Source organism: Lytechinus pictus, chromosome 2 (genome assembly GCF_037042905.1).
Source record: "Lytechinus pictus isolate F3 Inbred chromosome 2, Lp3.0, whole genome shotgun sequence".
Taxonomy (NCBI): Eukaryota; Metazoa; Echinodermata; class Echinoidea; order Temnopleuroida; family Toxopneustidae; genus Lytechinus; species Lytechinus pictus.
The window spans coordinates 56,046,200-56,073,315 of record NC_087246.1 but is presented as its reverse complement, the minus strand read 5'-3'; the positions used below and the strand labels follow the sequence as shown (position 1 = coordinate 56,073,315).

General features: G+C 36.2%; 1 protein-coding gene across 4 annotated transcripts in view; it reads left to right on the top strand.

Moving 5' to 3' along the window:
* The first annotated feature begins 3,979 nt into the window (after positions 1 to 3,979).
* Positions 3,980 to 27,116, top strand: part of LOC129277395 (carbonic anhydrase-related protein-like) — a 41,531-nt gene continuing 18,394 nt past the window's right edge. Inside the window, exons 1-6 of one of the 4 annotated variants that reach the window (XM_064095218.1) lie at positions 6,185 to 6,225; positions 6,502 to 6,933; positions 13,141 to 13,335; positions 13,825 to 13,878; positions 14,975 to 15,099; positions 23,841 to 23,936. In XM_064095218.1, coding sequence (XP_063951288.1) covers positions 6,894 to 6,933; positions 13,141 to 13,335; positions 13,825 to 13,878; positions 14,975 to 15,099; positions 23,841 to 23,936 — 510 coding nt within the window. In that variant the 5' untranslated portion in view covers positions 6,185 to 6,225; positions 6,502 to 6,893. Of the gene's footprint in view, positions 4,344 to 6,184; positions 6,226 to 6,308; positions 6,934 to 7,109; positions 7,584 to 13,140; positions 13,336 to 13,824; positions 13,879 to 14,974; positions 15,100 to 23,840; positions 23,937 to 27,116 lie in introns of those variants that run through there. The other 3 variants (XM_064095215.1, XM_064095219.1, XM_064095217.1) reach the window with 3 other exon arrangements.

Genomic DNA, 27,116 nt, shown 5'->3' with positions numbered 1-27,116 from the left:
CTTGATGTATTCCTCTGTTGCTTCTAATATTCTTTGTCGAGCATAATGCATGATCCACAGTGGCTCTGCTTTCCCCTACTTATGATTAACCAAGACAGTCTTAACTTAATTTTTTGACAATATATTTGTTCGAGTTTTAGAAGGCGTGTGCGACACATTAAATGTACGTTCGATTCATTCGCTCCAATCGTACCCGAAGTCCCAAGCTATTGGAAAATGTACAGTTTTCCATTATTTATCTTTATATCATCTATAAATTATTGTAAAAATATCTGTAAATTATGCAAATGATTCTACTACCCAGCATTATATTCAAATAAAAAAAGATACATGCAGTGGCAATTCCTTCTAAAACTTAAGTAAACTAAGATGCTGAAACTATGGGTAATGAAAGAAGTAATCTCAAGCGGGTCTGAAGCTTAACCAACACCTTTACACTGCTTTCTATTTTCCAACCATACTTTTTGATGATCTGGTACAATATGCAATATATTGCAGTCTACTGCTTCATCTTCATGATTGTAGGATGCAGCGTTAGTAATTAGTGTCAATAAGGCCTACAGAGATATTAATGTCTATCAAAAGATTGTGTTATATAATCACCAAATGTACTGCTTCGTTACATATTCAAAAGTAGTACACGTACAGTCAACGATGCTGGGGCTGTTTCATGTCTGCTGTCCATGCTGAAATGCTATACAGGGAACGTGCAGTCAATGATGATTGGGGCTGTTTCAGGTCTACTGTGCATGCTATATACAGTGCACATACAGTCAATGATGCTTCAGGCTGTTTCAGGTCTACTGTGCATGCTATATACAGTGCACATACAGTCAATGATGCTTCAGGCTGTTTCAGGTCTACTGTGCATGCTATATACAGTGCACATACAGTCAATGATGCTTCAGGCTGTTTCAGGTCTACTGTGCATGCTTTATACAGTGCACATACAGTCAATGATGCTTCAGGCTGTTTCAGGTCTACTGTGCATGCTTTATACAGTGCACATACCGTCAATGATGATTCAGGCTGTTTCAGGTCTACTGTGCGTGCTATATACAGTGCACATACAGTCAATGATGCTTCAGGCTGTTTCAGGTCTACTGTGTATGCTATATGCAGTGCACATACAGTCAATGATGCTTCAGGCTGTTTCAGGCCTACTGTACATGCTATTCAAGTCAGTCAATACACACTAAGAAATAAAGGTTCAAAATTGAACCCCGAAAGGTTGATGCAAAATCAGCACCCTATGGGTTCAAAAATTGAACCCCTGGTTGGGGTTCTTTTTTGCACCCTGCGAGTTCAAAACTGCACCCCTAGGGGTTCAATTTAAAATTTAGGGATGCAGTTTTGAACCCGCAGGGTGCAAAAATGAACCCCAACCAGGGGTTCAATTTTTGAACCCATAGGGTGCTGATTTTGCATCACCCTTTCGGGGTTCAATTTTGAACCTTTATTTCTTAGTGTGTAATATCAAAACCATACTGACAAGTAAGTGTGTGGGCATTACTCGACATTACATCACAATGAAGCTTTGTCATTTGGGAGCGATTAGTTCATATCAATCAAATTTCAGCTTCCCTTCAGTTTGCCCTCAAAGTTCAGTGTCTTTCCCAGTGTCAGATGCTACATCCACTACAATACCCTGTCTCATTTTCATAACAGGAGAGATCCTATGTAATTGTTTAATAGTAAGCACATTTAATGACCAAGTAATGATTTTTTTTATGTGTGTTAGCTGTGTCACGTATGAGTAAAAAGTATGAAGAAAAATTATGAAATTACTTACACCGAAATTAGGTTTGTTACCTATATACGATTATTATGCAGATATTTTTTTAGAATGCATCTGAACTCTTATATATATATATATATATATATATATATATACATATATGAGATATTTTCTAAATTCCATGTTTCATACTTTGACCGATGTTCTAACCATATTCTCATTAAAATATTATATCCAGATGTTGTATTCAGGAATATTATCTATAGTTTCTTTAGTTTGCTTAGCAACTGTTGCTATACATAGTTGGAATGTTGCTTGATATGCTATTGTGAAATTGGCGCTTAGAACTCAAAATATAGTTTTAAAATTGAGATTACACCCCAAATTGGTGGTTGCTAAGGTAAATACGTTACCTAGCAACGGTTGCTATACTAGGAGAGATCAGGTTGGCACCCCCAGCTAAAAATGTTCAGCACCTTTTACTCTACCTGTCAGCCAAATTTCATGCTTGTACCATAATCTGAACAATTCTTGCTAGTTTTTGCACCGATCATCTAGACTAAAAGAAACGAAAAGAAGAAAAAGAAACAAAAAAAGGAAAAAAATGAAGAAACGCAAGAAAGTCCCCTCATCCACCCCCCCCCCCAAACAAAGCGATATCCATCTGTTCTTTCTTGTTTCCCTTTCTCTTTCTCTTTCTTTTTATTTCTCTTCTCGATTACTTCTATTTTTTTTAGGGTGAAGGGGATTTCTTTTATTATTTTTTGTATATACCTCAAAAACCAGTGGTGCCCGGACGGCCGCCACTTGCTGCCCGTGCGAAATTGGCTTTAAAAAATATCGCCGCCCGTTCGCCGAGCAGGCTAAGTCGGGGGCTGTGACCGTAGCCATAATCTGTTGTTATGTCTAATGACCTCTGTAAATGCTGGGTTAAAGAGGCTTGTTTAAAGTATTCTTCTTTATTTATTTAACCCCTTCTCAGTATTATTATAGACAGTGGTTAACAATCGTTTTTAGAAAAAAAATGAAAGTCTCTCTCACTATATTATTTTTATTTAATAGTTCAATAGATGTCTCGTATTGGAACGATTCAATGTCGCAGCCTTGTTTTTTTTGACGGCTTATCCATACGAGTAATACTTTCTACGAAATCGCCCACGTTGCGCAGTTTTGCCACTAATGAGTTCATCTAGAAAACAAAACGAATGGAAGTGTGATGGAGAAAGTGATGGAGAAACTCACACTTTCGAGGCAAGCTTGATGTAGCATAAAATCGACCTCCATGAATTGCCGTTCGTTAGTCGTAAACTAGTCGTGAAATGCGTGCCACTCGTGCCATGGCACGACTGGGCCCGACGATGTTGCGCACAATTTACGAATAGTTCACGCCAATAATCCCCGAAATTTGTCGTGCCGGGATTTCATAAATTTTAAAATTTTGGCACGACACTTCAAACATCGTTCAGCACTGGCCCGTACACTTCACGAAATGGAACGACGTGAGTGGCAGGATCCGAAGCGTGAACTAGTTCTCAACTATTCGGACCCCAAAATCGTGCCAGTGTCATAACAGCATATAATGCTGGAATTTATATTTTGACTAGGAACCCAAAATCACCCTGTCACCTAAGCCTGATGGAATAAGATGGAACAAATAAATCGAAAAAAAATATTGTATGGAGATATTCTTGAGGATCTTATCTTTGCTTAGAACATTAAGAAAAATTATATCATGGCCTAAAACCAGTTTTTGCGCACTTTTGCTCACTCCTGGCCCACTGTGCGTCGCAGAGACGTCTCTTAAACGTCGCAGAGACGTCTTCTTCAATGGATTCACAAGTCTTTTGAGACTCGTGATTCAGGTCACTAATGTGAGTTCAACCATGAAGTGAATCCACTCTTCTTTGGTCGAGACAGCAACGAGTATTGTCCATTACATTCTTAGAACGACAACAAAGACCCTGATTTCACTCGTCCATTGTCGATAAGGCTGTGTATGATAATCATTTATTGTCCTTTACATTCCTAGAGTGGAATGTTTTGAATTTGCATGTCAATAAAAAATGTCTCTAACTGCATGATACCTCAATCACATTTCAAGCGCCCGTACGGCTAGTCGATAACAGACGTTTTATTTTGTTCGTACCAGCTACACATAGGTTTGATTAAAAATGAATAAAACGGCTGTTTTCGACTCGCCGTACGGCCGCCATAGGGAAAATGTGACTGAGGTGGTCAAATGTGACTGGAAATTGTCGAGTGACTGGCCTGTAAAAGGCAAGATGGTCTGGAGATAAATTCCGTGGATTGATCTGATGTTTTGTGTTGTATAATTGATCCTTAATTGCTGAATCTATGGATTCGGTTATCGCATGTCTGTCCTCCATGATCAATGACCTCGGCTTCGATGATCGCGTATTTTAAGGTGAAAATCAGGAGCGTGTGATGTCGATCCTTAAGTTCACCAAGTTTCGAAAGCGGTACCTTCGAGGCAAGCTGTTGACCCGGCGGAGTTCATCCCGAGAGAAGCTTATCCCATGGGTACACGATGATACCTTCGATGATCCCCTCTTGTCAATCCCTATTGGTGCTTTCTCGTATAAAGGTATAGGATCTTGTTAGTTATCTTTCAAACTTTTGTGTGTCCGTCGTGGTTTTATATCTGCGGGGAATGTTGATCTTCATTTTGATTGTATCGTGCGTGACTTTGATTGCATGTATGATAGCATTATTTGGTTTACAAGAAGTAATTATTTTGATTGCGTGAATTGCAATTGTGTGAGTTTGATTGCATCAAGCAATCGAACATTAATACCTCGGTCACATTTACCCTACGGCGGCCGTACGGCGAGTCAAAAACAGCCGTTTTAACATTTTTTGTACCAGCTATACATGGGTGGTTTGAATAAAAATGAATAAAACGGCTGTTTTCGACTCGCCGTACGGCCGCCGTAGAGCAAATGTGACCGAGATATTAGAAAGTGCAGGGGGCGCTTGGAATGGAGAGAAGTGAACGAAACAAAATAAATTGGGGAAACAGATAAGTGGGAATGGGAGAACCAGTTTCAAAAGCCTTTTTGATATTCTGGCAGAAAGGATAGAGAGGGATAATACATTTGTGAATCGAGGAAACGAGAAGAAGGGTAAAGAAGGCGGTAAAAATGAGAGAGACAGATTCTTCTGTTGTAAACCTATATTATATTCAAATAAGAATGAAATAGTCATAATTATAATTTAGGAAGCCAATATCAGAATAGCCACAAATAAAAATGTGTTTTGTTATATTACCTGTTAATTTCTGTATAGAAAATGAAACGGCACCCAGACAATCCTGAGCGTTCATTGAGCTATTTAGAAAAAATAACAAGCTATACTGGCATTTAATTGACCAGGAGTCGAATTCTCCGTATAAGTGTAACTTTATCCGATAAGAAGCATAATGGAAAAATCCACATTGTAATTGGTCAGTAGGGAATACAAGAGTACATGACAGTTTAACATTAATCCATTAAAAAAAAAATTATGTCTTGATATTAAATGACACATATCTTTTTTTGTGTGTTGATTCCCGTCTGAGTTGTCGGTTTATATTCGATAACCTTGTCTTGATCAAAATATTGACTGATTTTTTGCATTTTAACTATAACATTAATAATGCATTTTTGCACTGCACTATTGAATTTAGATCGGAGTAGTGTGATGATTAATCGAACGGAAATGTTCATCGTCATCAAAATAATACATTTAAATGATAACCCCAATGACTGGCAGTTTCCAAACATTATCAATATCGAATGACAAAAGCATTTGTTGTGATCAAAATCTGTTCATCACAATTATTGTTAATTCACTACTATTATTTCTACTGTATAATATCTTTTCAAAGTCCTTCTTACGATCAGTTTTTGCGTATATGTCATGTCTATTAATGACACTGGATATAAATTGTATTTACATTTTTTAAATGCCTTTTGATGATTTCATCATTTCGGAATCGTACAGTGGTGTTCAAAACGAATGCAATCAAAATCAATCTCTCATCATAAAAACATGTGATTGAATACTTGGGGACTGTAGATATATGGATAATAATTTCAACAAATAAATGCTCCCCCCATCTCCCCCCTCTCCCCACCCCCTTCTCTCTCTCTCTCTTAACCATCTTTATCCCTTTATATCTCTCTCCCCCTCCATCTCCCAACCGTCTCTACTCTTTCCACACCCTCTCCCTCCTCTCTCTCTCTCACACACACACAAACCCACCCACACACCCTCACACACACATACACACAAACTCTATACCTTATTTCCTATCTCCCCCTCTCTCTCGTATTCGAAACATGCCCATCTCCAACAGTATTATGCTTTGCGGTATCAGGTTTCCATGACAACGTCGAGACGTCGTTAGTTTCCATCGTGGTGGAATAATGCATTGTAATGCATTTTGTTACAATTCCCTGGATGGAGGTGCAGGCGACGAAAATTTGGTATAATGCATTCATGTTTTTGTGTGTGTTTATTTTTATTTATTTTTATCGCTTAAATATGCATGCGCAAGCAATGTCATTTCAGAAAACGCCCAGTTGAATTGAATCTAGAACGTCTGTTGCATATTGCCTCTCTTTGTTTTATTTTCCCTCTTTCCTCTCTCTCTCACTCTCTCTCTTTCTATCCGTTTGTGTATTGATATTTTCTCCCCTACGTTTATGTGAAAAATCAAATATGTGTGAGAGTTATTTTCAGTGAACTCTGATCTCCTTCAGGCTCATTTGTGACCATTTGGCTCTGAAGACTGCTTTACATTGGGACATACATTTTTGTATTCTTACATCTGAAGAAGACAGGAATAACCCGATGTTAATTCTCGTTAACACCTGTCCTTGCATCTCCATCTCCAGTCTGGCCCTTCACTTTCTCTCTCCACCCGTTATTATCTTCTATGGTAATTTTCTTGGCCTTGTTGCCTACTAACCACAAGGCAGCGACATAGGGCGACTTGCGACTTGATGAAAATCAAATTACAATCTTCAAAGTATTACGTGTGCTCCTTGTTTGGTGCACGTTTGGCTGGAGAAGGAGTAGAGAGAGAGGGATCATCTTCTGAGTGTCTTATAACATCAAACGGAATCAAGAGTGACTGCTGCCTATCATCGCGATGACCAGTCAGAAAATGAGAAGTATGGCTTCATCCTACGGTAGGTTATGCGTGCATCTTACTCAATTAATGCCTTTTGTCGCTACTTAATAATGTATCACACGTTGTCATAGTTTCGAATGAAAACGGAGTAGGGATGTTCGTGTTTTATGGCTTCACGCGTGGTTGTTGATTGAAAGCTGACCTGACTCCCTCTAAATGAGTGCAGTGATATCCACTCACAATGGCAGGGCTGATGATGGCCCATGTGTTTATGATCCCGCCGGATATTAATTCGTAGGTAGGTGGGAGGTGGTAGTATATACATGCACACGTCTGCAGGCAGGAGAATCCGTCTCCGTCATTATAGTCCACCGCTAATAAATATATACCCCCACCAGCTTGCTTTTACGCCATATCCCGTCATTAGGCCTGGAGCATGCGCAGGGCAAACCGCGTAAATACAACTCAATGTAGGGACCAACACTGACTCTCTTAAATCAATCAGCCAGGCGACAATGCTGTCAGGTTGAGCGCATCAATATCAATGTTATATCATCAGCATCTCGAAAACAGAGAACGCCGTTCTTCTACATGTACGAATTTCGACCACAGAGATTTGAAAGTGGTTCACATCTACCAAAGATAAGATAATAGAAATGTCAGCGGAGTACGAAGATACAAGCGTCGTATGGAGTTATCATGATGATGGTAAATATATACTCTCAACAAAATGTTTCTATTGCTTGCTCTACCCTGCTCATGCCGTCTAAAGTTACCATGGTAACGCACGCCGTGTTGTCAACAACCTGGCAGGTCGGTAATCCGTAGAAACTTAAGAGGCTTATAGACTTGTATATTCGGCTTATAAATTTAAATGAGGAGGAAAAAAGATGCTCAAAATCATTAAGGTATTTATGAGTACATAGCATAATACAACATGTAGTTCAATATCATTTTGATGAATTAGAAGTGGATTTTGCTTGTAGAATTCAATCGCTTTTCTGTTTTCTTGATTATGTGGTTTTGGATGGATGTAAATTCTTGTTGTGTCTTGGGGTTCGCTGTCCTGATGCAATCTTATATTTGGTAATGATTCACATTTGGCTTGCTGATGACTCTTTAACAATTTAAGATGGCCAAATTGTTAACACTTTACCTATGTGGATTTAAAATCGGCTGCATATGTCATGTTCAGGCGAATTTAGGTATAAGGACAAATTAGGTATTCATATGATATCTAATCGTCCTTATAAGAACAAGGCCAAAGTAAGTGTTGATGTCCATTTTTTTAAGTTCTATTTTTGTATATGACAAGAATATAATAATTATTTTATAACAATGTTTCTAATTTTGCAGTAGCAGTTTATAGTCTTCGGCATAAATAGGTTTTTGTGTGTGGGATGTGTGCGTATGTGTGTGAGAGAGTGGGTGGGTGATGCATCAGTTCGTGTAGTATATCATTTTCATATCATAGATCAGGGCACGTTGCACAATTTGCAAAACCAAGCTCTTCATGGCAGGCTGAAAGTATAATTAAATCTATCTTATAACGATTATTTTTACCGTAATACATTTTGATACTTTTGATTATGGTCAAATGATGGAAAACAAAATAGGGAATCCACCTTATATCTGACTTCGAGAACGCAGTACTTGCTGGTAATTACTGTTGCCATGGTAGCAGCAACAATCATCAATACTCAATCACTGGGATGGTATGAAGAAAACGTGTTTCTGTCGGTTATCGCCCTCCATTATTTCCCTTTCCTCACTTAATTCATGGAGCTTTATTATAGCCCCATGCTTAATTTCTTTCCCCTCCCTCCCTGTCTGTCTCTCTCTCTCTCATACTCCCACACTCTTTCTCTCTCTCTCCACTCCCTTCCAGGGCATCCTGTCTGCTCCCCCACCCCTTGTATTCTGTTCTTCCTTTAATAACATTCCCCAAAACCCACACATGTGATTTCATACGTATTTCCAAACACACACGGATCCTCACACCCCCACATACACATTTACATACAGTCATAATGGATTCGTTATTTATTTAGCATCGCTATAAATGTTCTCCACGGGCTATGATTTCAATTATTAAGAATATGACGAATTAAAAATCAGAAAAGGCTTTCACATTGCCAAGTAATGTAGATTAATTAATTAATTAAAAAGACACCTTTTTTCCCCCTTGATAAAAACCCCATAAATTTTGGCGCCATTTTAAGAAGGAATATACGGCAATGGGAAGTAGCCTGCTAGCTCATTGAGGACAGAAAGTCATTCAAATCGCCACTTTGGTTGAACGGGTTCGTGAGTAAATAATACAAAATAATACTCAAGGGCAAACCCAGAACCAAGTTTCATCCTTGATGAGCATAAAACGTTATTTTTTAAAATATCCAAAGGATTCATGAAACAGCACTACTGTCAGCTTGTTTGAGCTGCCATCGAGTAAAATATTTTCTAAATAGTGATATTGGGGTTTATCTTTCATGCTTTTGGATTATGGTAAAAAAAAGACGTTGATAGTCGCTTGATGTGCACGATTATTGAGATACATTGTGCCTAAGGATATACCTGTCCATGATACTTCTCGAAGAGACTTGATAATTTGTCACAAGATATTGAGATTTATTTTGCATTTTCCCAAAGTGATGACAAGGAGAAAATTATTCCAATGATGGACAAATCTCTCGATCTTGGTCATTTCGAGGTCAATCTGAAGTTAGTAAACCGTCTTTAATCTCAACAATGTATTTTATAAGTACCATGTTGATATGTTTGATGAAATTTCGAATATGTGAGATCAACCCTTTGGGATATTTTACCAAATGTCCTTAAGTCTTGCCTTACACTCAACATCTTAAAGTGCTTACATAAAGATATTTTTATATGAACGTTTATAGATGTCGTGTCGTTTTCCCATTTTTGTCTAGGATAAATCTATGTTGATAATTTCTCTTCTGTACTTAGCTGTCTATGATTAGTTAGGCTTTGATGGGCATATGGCATTTGGAGATTCCACATTATTTGTATTTATATCCTTTATCTCATGCCTATATCGTCTTTGTTATGTTATGCTTTTCACCCTTTTAAATATTAAATAAATGAATTAATAACATATAAGCAGTCACGATATTGAGGGTTGTGAAAGACCAATTTGATTATGGTCGAAGCGATTGATTATTATGATCAGTGGCGTATCTAGGGAGGTGCGAATGCTTTACGCTCGTATTTCGCCGATGAGAGCACCCTTTTCATGAATTCCTGCAAATAGTACTTAAAATTTCCCCCTTTCTGGTAAGCATATCCAAAATTTCAACTTACCCCTCGTGCTTGCATTTATTGCTTAGGTGGATACGCATCGTGGAATTTGTTATCCCTAAAATGTCCCGATTTCAGGTCTAAATAACAATAATTTTCAGCTCGCGCTTCGCGCTTGCGTAGATATTATGTTTTATTTGTGACTGGATGTGTGTTTAATAAGTATTATAATATATATTTAAGATCAAGGCACATGCCCTTCATCAGGATCTAATCCAATATACAAATATAATAATGTGTAAATAAATCATATAGTAAATATTATATAAAAATATACCATTAACATTCATAAATACAATACAATGCAATTTATAACCAAATAGATATATAGGTAAATTAATAAGGTAATGACTCACCATTACCTTATAACGAATTGGTTATTATTAATAAATTAATTATTAAAAGGTTTATCCAATATTGGGTAAAATGGGAACATGCATGTTAGTTGGGTAAAAAGATACCAAATATTTTGTAAATTTTACGCAATGTTGGGTTGAAATTTACCCTTAAAACTTGCATTAGGTCAATTCAGGGTGAAAAAAAAATACCCAGCAAACATGCATGTTCCCTTTCAACCGAACATTGGTTAAATTTTACTCAGTGTTTTTAGAGTGTATACGACACTGATCATGATTATTGTGGCCGAGGTGCGATATTAGTACCGTTTACATAATGAATTAGTCTCGAGACTCTGACTTGATATCATCCATTAACATCAACGCTTTCGACGCTCCTTATTCGTCTTCTCTCGCTTTTCACGAGGAAGCGACTCGTTCGTTTGCGTAGCTTTAATCTTATACGCGCCTGACTTCATTAGGATTCGAATATACCTTCTTTCAATGTTTGATTTTCCCCAGGTACGTCTAATGGCGTGCAAAACCTATACCAGGGTCTGAATCACGTGATTATCTCAGGCCTTGGCCGCTATCAGTAGATTGAACTCAGGACCATTGACATGCAAAATAAATGTCGGGGAATAACCCACAGTCCGCAAACATTCAAGACCGAAATATGGAAATTCGTTGTATCTTTAAATCTGTTAAATTTTACAAGACCATTACCAATATTCTGAGCATCTTACCATCGCGCAATCGAAATCGAGAAGGTATAGTTACGTTGCTCAATATTTTTTTTATATCCCGCTCCCTCATCCTTGCACGACAAAAACGTTTAATGATATAGAATGATGGTTTAGTTTAAGGTGGTATTGCCATTAAATTATGGTTTGGTTTTATGATATCTTAGTTCATTTTATCTTTCTGATTTGTGTCAAATCTAAAATTTGAATATTGTCATGAATAACATGTATAATATCTTAATATTTGCATATTCTAACCGTGATATGGGTTGAAATATAGAAAACTTTAAAGTTTGAGATTCGTTCTGTCTTAGTCATATCATCAAAAGGTCAGCTCTGAGCGGGATCAACGTAACATCTTTGATGAATGAGACGTGATTGGCTTCGAGCTACCATCTATGTTTCATATTCGCCTAAATGTCGTTGTGGGCCTCCATTTAGCAGCAATCAATAGCGATAATGGCGCACAGGAAATGACCACAATGTACCGTCTTCTTTTCAACGCTGATCAACCAAAAAACGTTGATAAAACTCAGATCGTGACATGTCTGGTAATGAAGGCCAGGCTTTCCTTCTTAAGTGAAGGTGAAGGGTGGAAGTTTGTCGGGGACGCATACGTCCGACCTTGTCTCCGACCATTTGCCTCCGTTAATCTAAGGTTCAAGTTCGTTAGACATGGAGTCCTTTTACTTGTACTTTCTTGCAAATTAAAGATAATGATTCCATTGGGCTGAGTCTATCAGTCCGTAATGAATGACATAAAACGGATACAGCGGCCGTTTCCCCTGTACATTAGAGATTCCAGGCCGTTACAAGAGTTCGACAAGTTTGATATCGAGGAAGAGGAATTTCCTTAATCTAACTCAAGAACGTAATTCTTCCACGAAAGCTTCTTAGTTCATCTTAAATATCAACGAAGTATTAAAACTACAGAATACTCTTTACTCTTTTTGAATTTCCAAAATCCTCAAAATCCTCAAAGGACACAAGTTATTGAATGAATAGATTACTAGATGAGTTGTGGATGAATGAAGAAGTCTCCGGACGTTGGACCACGAGGTCCAGGGTTCGAATCCCACCGCCACACTTGCGTCTTTTGACAAGACGTTTCATCTACACTATGCATAGGAAAGTGAAGTAAAATGAGTATAGAAGAAACGTCTTGAATGACTGTGTGCATGATCACATATTAAAGCTCCGTAGTAAATATTCGTATTTATAATTAATGTTATAATTATTCCTATCATCATACCCCCAGTCTTGAAGTCCTTATTAAGCGCGGCTGAGGGGAGTGTTTCACGAAGCATGCTGTCCTTAATTTTCCCTGATAGATGTTTTTATGAGCCAATCAAATACAAGGATGTCAGGAGTTACAGAAGTTGACGGTACAACAAATCATTGAGTATTTTTACATGAAATGCTCCCTAGTTCATATCTACTTCAGATCGGGAAAATGTCACTCGTTGCATTAAAACTCATCCCTTGGCAGAGTATGTCATTTTAAAACTAAGTCGACATTTTAATCACATAGCATACATAATAAAATACATGTTAAAGTGCTGAGTTATGAATACGGTCAATTATTTCTGAAAGTTGACCCTGCAAGCAACAACAAAAGAGAAATCGATGAAATCAATTCAATAAAATTTTGTCATAGTTTATAGTTTTGCATCGTGAAAACTCAAATAGGTCAGATATTGAAAATGCAATACAATGATTCATGGCAACATTTCTTTTTTTCAGAAGCTAAGGGGTGTAACTAGTTTTTTGTGTGATTTTTGTATACGTAAGTATAATCGAATAGATTCCATGTCTTTTTAGCTATTAGTTGTTTTCACGATGATTTCTTCCTCATTCCCTGTCCAGGAACGGCCGAGTGGGGGCTCCATTTCCAAGAGGCGAATGGGGATTGTCAATCTCCGATCAATATAAACTCTCGAGAGACTGTCTACAAGGAGAGTCTTAACCAACCCCCGTTAGAAGTCAATTATGCACTGTGTCGGGATTGCGATCTTATCAATACAGGCACTGGTATACAAATCATCTTCAAATATAAATCAGGTAATAAGGGTGATTGGTATCTTTAAAACTAATGTATATCTAGACACATATAGAAAATTCACTTGAGGTTGAAGAATGTAATCAGCCGATTTTTACTTATATTGATTATCAATGTGAATGAGTTACTGAAGATAAATTTATTCATTATATGTATGTTGGTTGAAACTCTTATTTCTGCAAAGAGAGTATGAAACGGACGAGAACCCTTTCAATGTGTAATGAGATTTGTAAATTATGAAAATAATAAGCTTACAAATTTAGTCATAATTCTTGTAATGTTGTTATACTAAAAATAATAACCATGCAATTTAATTTGTAAACATCGTCATCATCGTCACCGTAGAATAATAATCTGCATCGTCACTGTAGAGTTATATGGAAAACTTTTGAAAATATATTGATCGATGCATGTATATTCACCTTTAACAAAATAATAGAGGATTAATATTTATTACTATTCCATGATTATATATTTCTTTCTCATATCAGATGTCGGGATGACAGGTTTACGTGATACGAGTCTAGATCCTGTACCAAAGTCGGGTAAATAGATTTTTCCCCCTGTATACTTAAAATCTCGAGTGTCCGATCACGTGGTAAAGTTGAAATAACAATAGTCGTGTACAGCATACAGAAATAATTTTGCATGAAGTGTTATATACTGTAATCAATATTCCTTTGTCATAAGGAAAATTTGCGTGAAAGGTTTTACGTTGATTTTACCCCCCCCCCCTAAAATCAGATATTGCTTGGAATTACTTTTTAATGTACATTTCATTCATAGATCGATATATGTTAAATTTGATGAGACATGATAATCATTTGTGATGTAAATCGAGTGAAAATATTGTAGAAAATGTTTACAGATAATGCGAGTCACATCTTGTTGATTGTATAACAACATTTTAGCAACCTTTTTTTTAAGAACGTAAGGCCAATATATATGATGGTCGCCATGGTCGGATTTAGTAATGCAATGTTTATTCAATGGGCAGTCGAGGGGGAATGGCGTGATTTAAATGAATGGAGTAGAATTAGTTTAGCTGAAAATCACAAAAAACCGGTTGAAAAATAACGTTTTATATTGGTAAAATATGTCCTCATCATTATCAAGAACGTGCAATTCGCAGTGTACTAAGGTAATCCTTCGACTATTTCTTACAGGGAAATTACAATAACAATTTAATTTTTCATTGAACAAAAACGTAAAAATGCGACTGACTTTGAATTCAAATGTTAGTAACATTGTTGTTGTTCATCCTATATATCGAATAAATATTTTTTGTAATAAAATGCTTGCTTAGATTTTTTTTATTCGATTCGTACAATTATCAAAACATTACAATGAAAAAAAAAACACTTCATGTACTCCTTCGTCAAGAAAGAATGAGAAGGAAGTGCCCAGATGTCCACCCGTAATACATCATTTTCTCCTTATAACTTCATTATGCATTTTGGGGGTATTTTACTATAAACTTCACTAACATTCGTAATAAGCTTGCACTGGGGAAATAAAAGGAATGCATGGCACATATCAAATTTCCAATCCAAACCTCTAGATGGCGCTATTTATAAAGTGATATTTGTGACACGTTGATGGCAACGAAAATTAGTATTGATTTTTTTTTCAATTTCCTAGTTCTAAGCGGTGGACCACTACCTCGTAATTCAAAGTTTGAGTTAGCTGCCTGTGCTTTTCACTGGGGTCAGAAAGATGATAGAGGCTCCGAGCATACTGTCAACTTCAAAGCTTATCCTATGGAGGTATGTTACCATTCTAAGATGTTTTCATGTCCATTCAATGTGATTTGATGTGACTTGATAAACTGAGCGCAGATAAAATGTAAAATTTGCACACGACATACGTGATGGGATGAGGCGGGGAAAGATCTCGAATGGAATTGGTAAGGCAAGCAAGTAGTCCAGCGCCCTCTTCGGTTGATGTACTCTTGGATTAGTGGGGAGGTTTCTCTCTTCTTTTCTCTTTTCTTTTCCCCCTTTTTACTATGTGCTGTTTTGTCATCTCCTCCTCCTTTTTTCTCTCTTTCTTCATGAATTTAATCATCCTTGAAAATAATTTTCATTCGTTAAGGTCTACACATTCACTATTTACTGCATCTTTTTTCTACCTCTACCCGTTCCTTTCTTTCTTTCTTTCTTTCTTTCTCTCTCTATTCATGTATGAACTCATTTTTAATTGGTCTTCAGACTGAGATTGCCACAACACCATGTTCATCTCGGTTAATTCAAAGTTGTGTTTTCAATCATTTAGATTATGCAAAAAAGGATATATATTTACCGTAATATATATCGTGTATTTACTAATTACCTGTCCCTTTTTCATCAAAGCCAGTACGATCAGGATTACTCTGCCTTTGTACTTGTCAAAGCAAAAGAGCGCCACCTCTCACCTAATATACAGTAACTCGATTTCTTGCTTGAACCCCCCCCCCCCCTTCCGCAACAAAATATCATTTTAACTATTTCAGAAAATTAAAATCATAAATTATAATTTACAGCAGAGACGCGATTTTTGATTAAATCTTACTAAATACGATTATTTCTCGACCAATCCGTAACATAACATTGAAAGATGTTACTTTATGCCAAGGTCTGTACAAAATCAGCCCCATCAGAGAGAGAGGAGAGGGTAAGAAACACTAAAAAAACAGTCTTGATTTGAGTTATGAGAGATTTCTTCGAACTATTTAATTAAGATTTTCTTCATTCAGATTTCATGTAATTCATTAATTTATATGGTAATTCAAATATTACTTTCTGTTTTACTTAAGTAATAATTATTTAGTATACCCGGGAAACATTTACCTCAGATATGCTTTGCCATCCATGTTATACCATTATATTTGGTACTCTTACTTGCCGAACCCATCGGCAAGGCCAAAGTAGATATAATTTGGAAGAGTTGGCCTGGGATCGGAATTATGACCTCCAGTTAGTAAGAATACAGGAACGTAATTGTGCACTTAGCCAGAAATATCATATTATGGGAACATGATTATGACTTAAAAAGCCAAAATAATACCAAATTATTGTTAGTTGATAGTTCCAACTAGATACGATCGTCAAAGAGGCTTGAGAATGTTGCGTGTCCCATAACATGTAACAGATGGCGAGGTTTAATAACACTTCAGGTGATAAACGTCTTTGGAACCCTTCAACTGTATTGACTTCAATCATGTTGGTCCATGCTTCAACCAGGGACGTTATACCAAAGCAATATTTGGCGGTAACCAGAGGCTTCTTTTTCACCTTGCTCATGCTTAATTTAGAAGAAGGATACATAGAGCAGCATTACGCAGTGGCGTACAGAAGGGGGGGGGGGCGCTTGCCCACCTCCAAGATTGAGTAAAAATTTACCCAATATTGGGGAGAAAGGGAACAAGCATGTTTGCTGCGTAATTTTTCCCCTCATATTGGGTAAAATGCAGGTTGAAAGGGTAAATTTCAACGCAACATTGCGTAAAATTTACAAAGTTTTTGGTATCATTTTACCCAGCAAGCATATACATGTTCCCATTTTAACCAATATTGGGTAAACTGTTTTTAGAGTGAAAGAGAGAACGATGAAATATAGCATTATGTTCTAAATATTTTATAGAAAATCTATCACAAACTTTGATTTTTTAATAAAATTGTCGAATGTTTTTGTTCGCTCACTTCGCACGCTCGTAATCTTTTTTTTTTGCCCGATACGCCATATCTGGCCCCCTCAAATATGTTGGCTCATTACGCCACTGGCATGATATTTGTTTCATATTAGCAACGGGTGTCCGTTTTATTATAAAGAACTAAAGAATATAATTATGTTCACTATATATTGAGCATCATCCATCATTCAATCAAATTCAAGATTTAAGTGGTAGTTAAAATAATGAACAAGTTCCTACAATAAAAAAAACTCTTTATCAAGCAACCACGAGAAGTTTTTTTTTCGCTTTGTACAAAAGCTTATCTAATTTAGGTTGGGGAAAAATAATCAAATAACCAAAGAATTTAACAAAGAAATGCAAACTGTACAACTAATGCGAGAGGAGGAGCAGTGCCCACTTAAAAATTACCAAATATTTCGAAATTTCGTTCGATCCTGACCCCCCCCCCCTCCCCCGCTCTCTCTCTCTCTCTCTCTTTCTCTCTTAAAAAGAATGAGAATTCTGTCTTCAAGAAGAAAATAAGGAACTGTTTGCAGATGATTTGAGAGAAAGCAAACTTGAGGACCAGCTCTCGAGAGTGTTTATAGTGGTAACACAATTACCCAGAGTAGCATGATGACAAGGTAGTACAGTGATTGGATATTCCTATAAATTAGGTGGAAATTAATCGAGGGGAGAGGGGGTCTAATGTTTGTACTTGTCGATGTTGGCGCTCTTTAAAGTGCTATGTCAATTTAATCAGACTTGTGGCGCTATTAATTACGTATTAATAAATAGTTTGAATGACAAATGCGAATTGATGTAGAATAATTCGAAGATAGGGAACTTTTGTGTGATTTATAAGACTCTTGATTTATTTCTTTATTTTTTCAATTTTCTAATTAGAAACCTGCTTTGGTCCGGAAGAGTGGGTTCGACGATGTACTTCATTAAAGATTGTGTTGATTTTGATAGAGACATGAACGGTTGTTTTATATATTTCTTATTATGAACGGTTGGTTCAACTGCTTTCTACACCAACATAACCAATAAGGCATATCATGAGAATATTTCGGCAAATGATTTTGATAGCATGATTAAGATTATTTTTCCCCCAACATTGCTTTTCACTTTTATTCAGACTCCATGTTGATTTTCTGTTAAGAGTTGGTCTTTTAGCATAACGGATGACGACGAGTGGATGCACCTTAGGAAATAATTAATGCATTTGCATGTACAAAACTACACCAGCTTATACATTAATTCGTCAATAATTATACCAAAAGAGCGCTAACAACTTACTAGAATTAAAACGCTACCAAATATAACAGCATTTTCATTTTTTAAATAAAGAATTGCATGACCTTCACTTTTGTTTCTAAAGGTTGTCAAAATTTTGTTTAGGATGAGATGAACAAAAGCCTCATTTAGTGGCTCACCACCGTGACTCTCGTGACATCATCAACATCAATACTGACTCATTATAGAGACCAATATCATTGTTTGATGATATTCGTTTCTTTCTCTTCCCTCTTGGGGTGGTGCACTCTGATCTTCCTTGCCACCCGATCCAATCTGTGATGGGTCATGCTCAAACACACATCTGACACTCTGTTTCTCTTTCGTCTTCCGATCTCTGTCCGGTGTTATTTCCACCTTGCAAAACATTCATTCTTCTTAATATCACTGTGTTGATGTGTGTGTGAGTAAGACATTCGTTGGTTTAGAGTTGTGGTAAGGGCCGTTGTTTGATAATCATTTGTTTCCCCCATGCGAGGCGCCAGTCTGAGGAGCCATCGATTCATCAGGGGGCTTGTCCGGCCGTACCTTCAGGCGACCCATTCACCCCCGACTCGCTCTATGTGGGATACGCGCTTTTTTAATCTATTGTAACAATTCTTATTTGGAGGGACAAATTGATTAAGTACACAAATCGGCAAAACTAATGGGAGAAGTATGGCTAGTTATCAAACTTTCGCTCCATCATTATACGGTAAAGACATTCATGTAATGTAATAGATGTGGAAATGTGGGAGGGAGACTGCCGCGGGGTAAGAGAAAGAAGATGGGCACATATACCTTACTGACTTTATATCGACTGCATATACTATTCCTCAAAATAAAAAACATAATAAAAAAAGCTTCTTTAGAGGTGTTATGTCGAAGAAAAATGTTCTAGGACAAAAATACAAATCCTTTATTTTATTTTTAGGGTAAAAGGTAAAAAAAAAATCACACTCCCTTTCTCCTTCGATCTTTTCATTCATTCTATTTTCTTCTAAAACCATTCTCCTTCGATATAACTGTCTTTCTGTCGTTTTTTTCCCCTTCTATTTCTATCATGCTTTTTCAAATTAAAAGCATACTTCATTGTATCCTTTTTATGAATTTTTCCATCTGATATTACTTATGTACAAAAATATGTTCCATTTTTATAGGCCCGACTTAACGTGCAACTTAAAGGACAAGTCCACCCCAACAAAAAGTTTATTTGAATAAAAAGAGAAAAATCCAACAAGCATAACACTGAAAATTTCATCAAAATCGAATTTAAAAGAAGAAAGTTATGACATTTTAAAGTTTTGCTTAATTTCACAAAACAGTTATATGCACATCCTGGCTTGTATGCAAATGAGGAGACTATGATGTCATCCACTCACTATTTCTTTTGTATTTTATTATATGAAATATGAAATATTCTAATTTTCTCCTCATTGTCAAGTGATACAACGATTAATTCCTCCCTGAACATGTGGAATGAGCATTGTTTAATACTATATGGTTCAGTCAAGTTGGTCCTTATTGTCAAATCTATAAAAAATTAAATATTGTATGATTCAAACAATAAAAAACAAAAGAAATAGTGAGTGATGGACATCTTCAACTGACTCACCTAGTTGTGCATATCACTGTTTTGTGAAAAATAAGTGAAAATTTAAAATGTCATAACTTTCTTATTTTACATCCAATTTTGATGAAATTTTCAGCATTATGCTAGTTTGATTTTTCTCTATCTATTCAAGTCAGCATTTTCCTGGGGTGGACTTGACCTTTAACTCAAGAATCAACCATGTCAACAGTGTCCAAATAAAACCTTAATAGATATATACATGTAGGGGAAGGCGGGGGTAAGTTGTCACACTTTTTGCATTTTGCATGTTAGAATTGATGTGATTAATAATATTGTAGAAATAAGTACCTTGCCTTTTAATTAGATTCTTGGGAAATATTTTTCACCTATATATAACTTTCTATCCCCACACTGAAGGTCACTGTGACCTTTGAAAAAAAACAATGTCAAATGGCTCAACTTGCCCCATCTGTGGGGTAAGTTGTGCCACATTCTGGGGTAAGTTGAGCCACAAAAACTATGTACAAAATGTATGTGGGAAGAACCCACATGTTAAATTTTCATTTAAAGTCTTTTCACTTGCTAATTCTCTGTAAATAATAACATCCTCTATAAAAAGTAAAAGAACTGTCATATGAATTTGCTCCTTTCTGGCTGCATATCAATGGCTTTTAAAGGTTTTTTTAAAACATTATACATTACCATAAGGATTACCATGGCTCAACTTGCCCCATGTTGGCTGGCTCAAAACATCCCAGTCCGAACTTAATGCGATATTTTCACATCCACACATTTCTTATGCATCCATCATGTAAAAGACTATGACAAGAATGAGAATCCATACCTGGACTAACAATAATGTTCTTATTTCTTTATTATATTTATAGACGTGTGTGGGTAAAGAGCACTGATCTATTTCACACCCTTTTTTACTTTTTTGGCTGAAATTTGTATTTTTCCCTCTAAAAAAGTACTTTTTGTTTCAAAGTTGAAAACAATATGGTGGGGTTAAGGGTTATGTAATGGGTTATCAATACATGACACCACCACAATGTCTGACTCATTTATTATTAGCCTGGGGGTGGTGGCTCAACTTGCCCCTATGCTCAACTTACCCCGCCTTCCCCTATATTGAAGACTTAGATAAATATTATTAGGAAATAGGGTAAAGGCAATTAATTGTTTCTTTTCTTTATCTCTCTCTGTTTTTTCCTTCATTACTTCTTTTGCTATTTCCTCAAGTCTCGTCGATTTCATGTCATATTAAAAAAAATCAGTGCCAAAAAACATTGGTTTTAAAAGGATACAGTGAAATTGATTAGCAGTTTATCAAACAAAATTATCTAGTAATTAGAATAAATTAAAAAAAATAATATAAAACACAAAAGATTATTTTGTGACCGATTTACATGATCAAGATTAGAGATTTCAGTAGGTATAATGATTTCTTTAGTCTGGTCACTACACAGCAAAAACTGCGGTGTAAACCGGTGTACATAGAGGACCACACCAGTGATTTTACACCGGTGTTAAATTGACAGTGTTAGTTTAGCACCTATAGGTGTTATTGCAACACCTTTGGTTGTTACATGTACACTCTTTGGTGTTATATTCAATCTCTAGGGTGTAATTTTAACACCAGAGGGTGTGGTCCTCTATTAACACCCACTGGTGTCAGTTTTAACACCACAGTTTTTACAGTGTAGAATTGGAGACTGAACATAATTTGATAATATAGATTCATTATTTGAATTCAGCCATTATAACTCTTTTAGTCACTCATACAATGTAAGCCTCTTTCATGATGATGTCATTTCTTTATCTCAAACTTTAGGACTCAAATTTTACAGCAATATCTACAAACTAAGACATCAATCAAGAATGCATCATACTTCATTCATACATCTTGATTACGTGTTTATGAATTGCTTCACAATATCATATATGTAGATTACCTCTTTATATTTGATTTTATTGAATTTATATCCTTTGTTCAATTAACAAGCCTGAATGAAAGCCTTCGATAGCCAAGAATGAATGCCTCTTATTTAGAATCTCAAATCTCATTTCAACTGCACTTTTATGATATATTGTAATGGTATTATATCCCGCAACCGCACTCTGTACTAATATCGCGAGAAACAAAATGCATTTAAGGATGCGATTGCTTCTTGAAGTAAAGAACTGATGACCTAAAATCATCTCAACTAACTTTCATCGTCTATTCTTTATTAATTTTGATTTGATATAGGCAATAAATGACCATTTTCATGGCGTCTGGCTCTATCTTGAGTTTCTATCTGCTATTTTCTGAGATGGGTAGAATGGTTAGCTGCCATCTATCCGTATCAACAGGATCTATGCCTAATGCTTCGACGAATCCACTAATAATTACAGCTATTACGCTGTAGATCCGGCCTTGAGTTTCTTCTTGCTTACCTAAACATTAAGTCTGACACGCTAAATCCTCTTCCTTTATTGACTGAAAATCATCAATATCATTGTTGATAGGACGGCACAATTGAGAAAGATCGGAAAAAGGGATGAAAATAAAAAGAAATGGTTTGTATCTGCGTTGATTTGTCATTTCACGTTCAGCTATTTCGACTATTCTCAATACTTGATTGACAGAATAAAGCATTCATCGTTTAATTTCACTTGATGTGGAGAATAAAAGAAAAATGAAATCTCCCCAACTAAAGCTTAATAATCTGTAATTTCCTCCCGATTAGATTGGTTGCTCAATAGGCTGGGTGTTCTTATGGATGGCCCATTCATCATACAGACCTCATCCTTTCTCTCGGTTTTTTTTTAAAGCGAGGAAAATTATGACAGGACACCGGAAGTAAATCGATAACCATGTAGAAGAGATGAGAGATAGGTTCAGATATTGACAATCGTCTCGGTATTGGGTCTCAGTCGAACCATACAGCAAACCGGAATATCCAACTATTCAGGGCTAATTCTGCATCAATTATTATCATATTCTAGGACGATTTGCATCGGGTTATCCCCATTGTCCTCGCGACAATATCCCTTACATAGTTAGAATTTGGAGAAGAATAGAACCAATTATGATTCTACCCGACAACGCATACTGCAAAATAAAACACGGTTCAAAAACCGATTTGTCTATTGTTACAATGGAGTATTGACAGTGATAGTAAGATCTAGTAGATCAAGTGGAGCGATTTAAATTCATTATGTTTACAAGGTTACCAATTGACAGTGAAAAGAATACATTTATCGCATCTACAGAAAGTTAGCTCTATATGTTTAGACGACCACATTTGAACAAATCCATAAATAAAAGTTTAATGCATATAAACGCCCACAATGGATATCATTGTCCACGGATGACGTGTTTTGTCATACAATATAGATCAATAATTGCCCAAAAGATAACATTGCAAAAAAAAGGCTAAAATTATTACTTAGTTGTTAAAATATTCCAGTTAATATGCTTCGATTTTTTTTCCAGAATCTTTGTTTTTCTTTGGAGTGAACGTTGATTGTTAAAAAACAGACATTCTGGCGGGGTACCTTAAATTAGTTTCTCGTGCTCGATATAAGTTATATTCGTTTTATAAAATGACAATAGGCCTAGACGAACCAAGCTTCTCTCTGGCCTATTATAAATACACTGTTGATCGATCAAAAATGCGTAAATGGTCTTGGAAGTTACTTTTGTTTCAAGCTGTAAAACTTCTTCTTTTTTTAGTGGTGGCTCAAACTGTTCAACGTGTAGGTTCAAGTATTGTCCTTTTGTTATTACGATATGTGACCATTCCAACCTCCTCTTTCGTTGATATATACAGTATGTCCAATTATCACAAAATAAAATCTATGTTTTTATGACATCAAAATTAAATTTTCCATACCAAATCTAAAAACCCTATTATGGAGAATGGAATATCAATACATCATTTTTTCTGTTTAAAAGATTTTGTATCAATATGTGTCTCGAAGGGGTTTTGAGTTTCCTATTTTCTTATATTTTGAAGCTTCACCTAATTCACTGGAATAGTTCAACCTATAATACGCTGGAGGAGGCGATGGGGAAACCACATGGTATAGCCATCATAGCTCTCTTTATACAGGTAAGTTTGAGTGTTCTACAATTCTAATGATTTCAATGTTTGTTTTTATTTATTTCTACCATGAAAAAACTTTCAGATCACTTGCATTTGCAAAGGAAAATTAGTAGAAAAAGAGGACAGAGGGATTGCAGACTCAACAAACCTTGTTGTTTTTGCATGCTCCCTCATATATCACAATTTTTCTATTGTTTTTAATTTCAAATCGCTTTATTCTTTAATTTAGACGAATGATTATGTCATGTGTAAGATAAAGTCGAATTGAATGTGAAACACTGAGCTTTTTATTTCAAAATAAAATTTCCATTAAAAAAAATTCGGATAAATGATTGTCATTAATATGTCGCATATAAATTATTTCATATAATTTACAGCGTGCAATTTGAGTTGGATAAGATGATTCATAAATAAAGGGGTAAACCCTCAAAACGTATACTCAGTTCATTATTTCATCGCTTTACCTTTGACAAAAGTTCATCTCTAACTGAAGGTGCTATTTATGGTCATTGTTGGATGCTGAAAGATAATGACGTAAACCTGAAATGCAGTTAGATTGAGGATAAGATGATAGAACTGAAAAAAGGAGACTACAGACTCATGAAATCTAATAAAGTATCATCATTTCATCGTTGCTTTTCTTCCAATTTTTATTCGTCGGGATGCAAATATTACCGTTCTACTTTCCAACACGTGGCTGGCTTGAAAATCTTCTTTAGTTTCTTAATGAATCACCAAATGAACAAATCATTCCATTGATATCTTAACAACATTCACAGAAGCCGAAGGAACGCCTAATTTTCTAGCCATTCTCCCCGCCCCTGGCTATGGGTACATAAGCGTGTCGCATTAATCCATGCCCTTCGACCGTCCGTAATAATAGCTCATCGCGGAGCTAAATTCTCTCTAATATCGACATAAAAATGAGAAATGTCTGCGGTTTGGAGTTGATCGGATTAGTGGGTAAGATCGACCATTGTCACATGTTCATAGCCACACGCATCTGAACTACTGAAAATATTATTGGTATCAAAATTAATAATGTTATGAAGTTAAACAAGTCATGAATATTCTTAAACGTTTCTTGTTTGTTCATAAGCATGATAAGCGTGCTAAGGAAGAGAAAATCATCCATTCCTCTATTCCATGTACTTTTCTTTTAATAATCAAACGAATCCATCGTGTATATATGAACCCCTGAATGTTAAATTGGGACGCCGACGGTTGTTCATTCTGTGGTTGTTCGGTGTTTTCTGAGGAAAATTTACAACATAAACCTTTTATCTATTCGTCAAATTCTGTTCTTTGTCATCGTGATTTTTTATATGCAACCTCGCCTACATTAATGAATCTCGTTTAGATATCTTGCCTTTTCCCTAAATGAAATACAAAAGAGATATAGGTTTGTTGGAAGTTGGATATGCAGGGTCAAATTATGAAGACCATGAAGACTGTCTTCAATAACCAATCACTTCACTGATAAACCAATATTGTCAACATCATTGACATGTCATCATGACGTCATCAATGTAATGCCATCCAATAAGTGAACACTTTTCAACAAAGAAGATCAAAGATTCCTCCCCGCAAACCATATTGACAATTTATCAAAAACCTCTGTTGTTTCTTTTCTCCACGTGAACACAGGGGTCGCAATTAACATATCAACGAAATCTCCTCGAATCTCATCTAAATTTGTTCATTTGATCATAATGGTTTGAATCAATGATCGACGCATTATTCGATTCATCAGCTCATATGGTGTTATCAAATTGATTTGAGGGTGATCCCACCTCCCATTTCAAATCTCTATATTGAAATAAGGTATAAATATTGTTCTGTCGTGATTGACGATACCTTTTCAGCGATTTTAATACGATCGATGGAATTGTTTGCACTATTTGTTCTAATTTTGGTTCAATGCCCCCTTTTCAAATACTCCACTCATGAACCTATACACCGCACCATAACCTATTCTAAGCCCCCTCCCCCCTCCCATCATTTTGACTCGCCTTCACTATATCTGCTCAATTTACAGTTTGTTTCCCCCTGTTCCCATTTTGCTCTTTTCGGCGTCTTTCATCTATGGATGGAGCAAAGCGACGCCGCTGACCCGTCATGTTTCCGCCCTTTCCTATCTGTAACGACCTCCGGCATCTCTTCGCCTCATTACAATGATCCGCATCCATCGACATCGCCTCCGTCACCTTCAAACCATCCCGAGGATGACGAAGTCTTTGTCTTCCGTCTTATCCCCGAACGAGAGACAATAGCGATTATTGGTCCAATCTAAAGATGAAATACATTGATCACCTTATTTAGTCACAAGGTGATTGAGGTATCCAACTTCCAGTAGAGACACGTGTAGGTGTCATCAGTTTGTTATCCTTCATAACGTGTCCAATCACAGGCAGTCTTGCCTGCTCTAAATAAAACGGTCACGCTTAAACAATGAATCATGGCACCTATTTCTTTATATGATCCCAAAATATACACCGCATTTTGAATTGGGTTTTTTTTGTCACATCACATTATACCCATATCAAAATATTCATCATTTCACTTACATAAGGGTAAGCAATTGTCTTTCGGCACACAAAATTAGGCAGTTGAAGGGGAAAAAAGAACATTTAAATAGTATATCTAGAATCACTTCTAAAACATGCAAAATCGTCGATTTTATGGTAGAATAAGATGAAATAATGTGAAACCTGATATGCTCATAATGTCTGAGAAATCTGACAGATCAAAGTTCTACGATCAGCCAGACTCTTTATATACCTGCTTCTTTGAGTTGGTTGACCAATACATCTCTAGATTTAAATGCTGGTTCTTTTCGATGTCTCGAGCCATCTTAATTTAAGTCACGATGCACTGATCTCTGCGGCCCGTATTCTGAACTTGGGTTTAATTTAAACCCTGGTTTAAAGTTGTGGTTCAACTATGGAGAGCCAATTGGAGCACCCATAACAGTAGACATTCAACATATTACCTCATATGACACCCAGATTGTTCATAATTGTCAGGGAATGATAACTGAAGTATTTTTCTTCATTATATGAAAGCAAAAGGAAACAAAATAGTAAACATAAGAAATATATAATATAACCATAATTTTTGAACTTTTGGCTCCCCATAATTTCAGCACAGAGCTAGATCGATGTCTAAGTTAAACCTGACCATGGT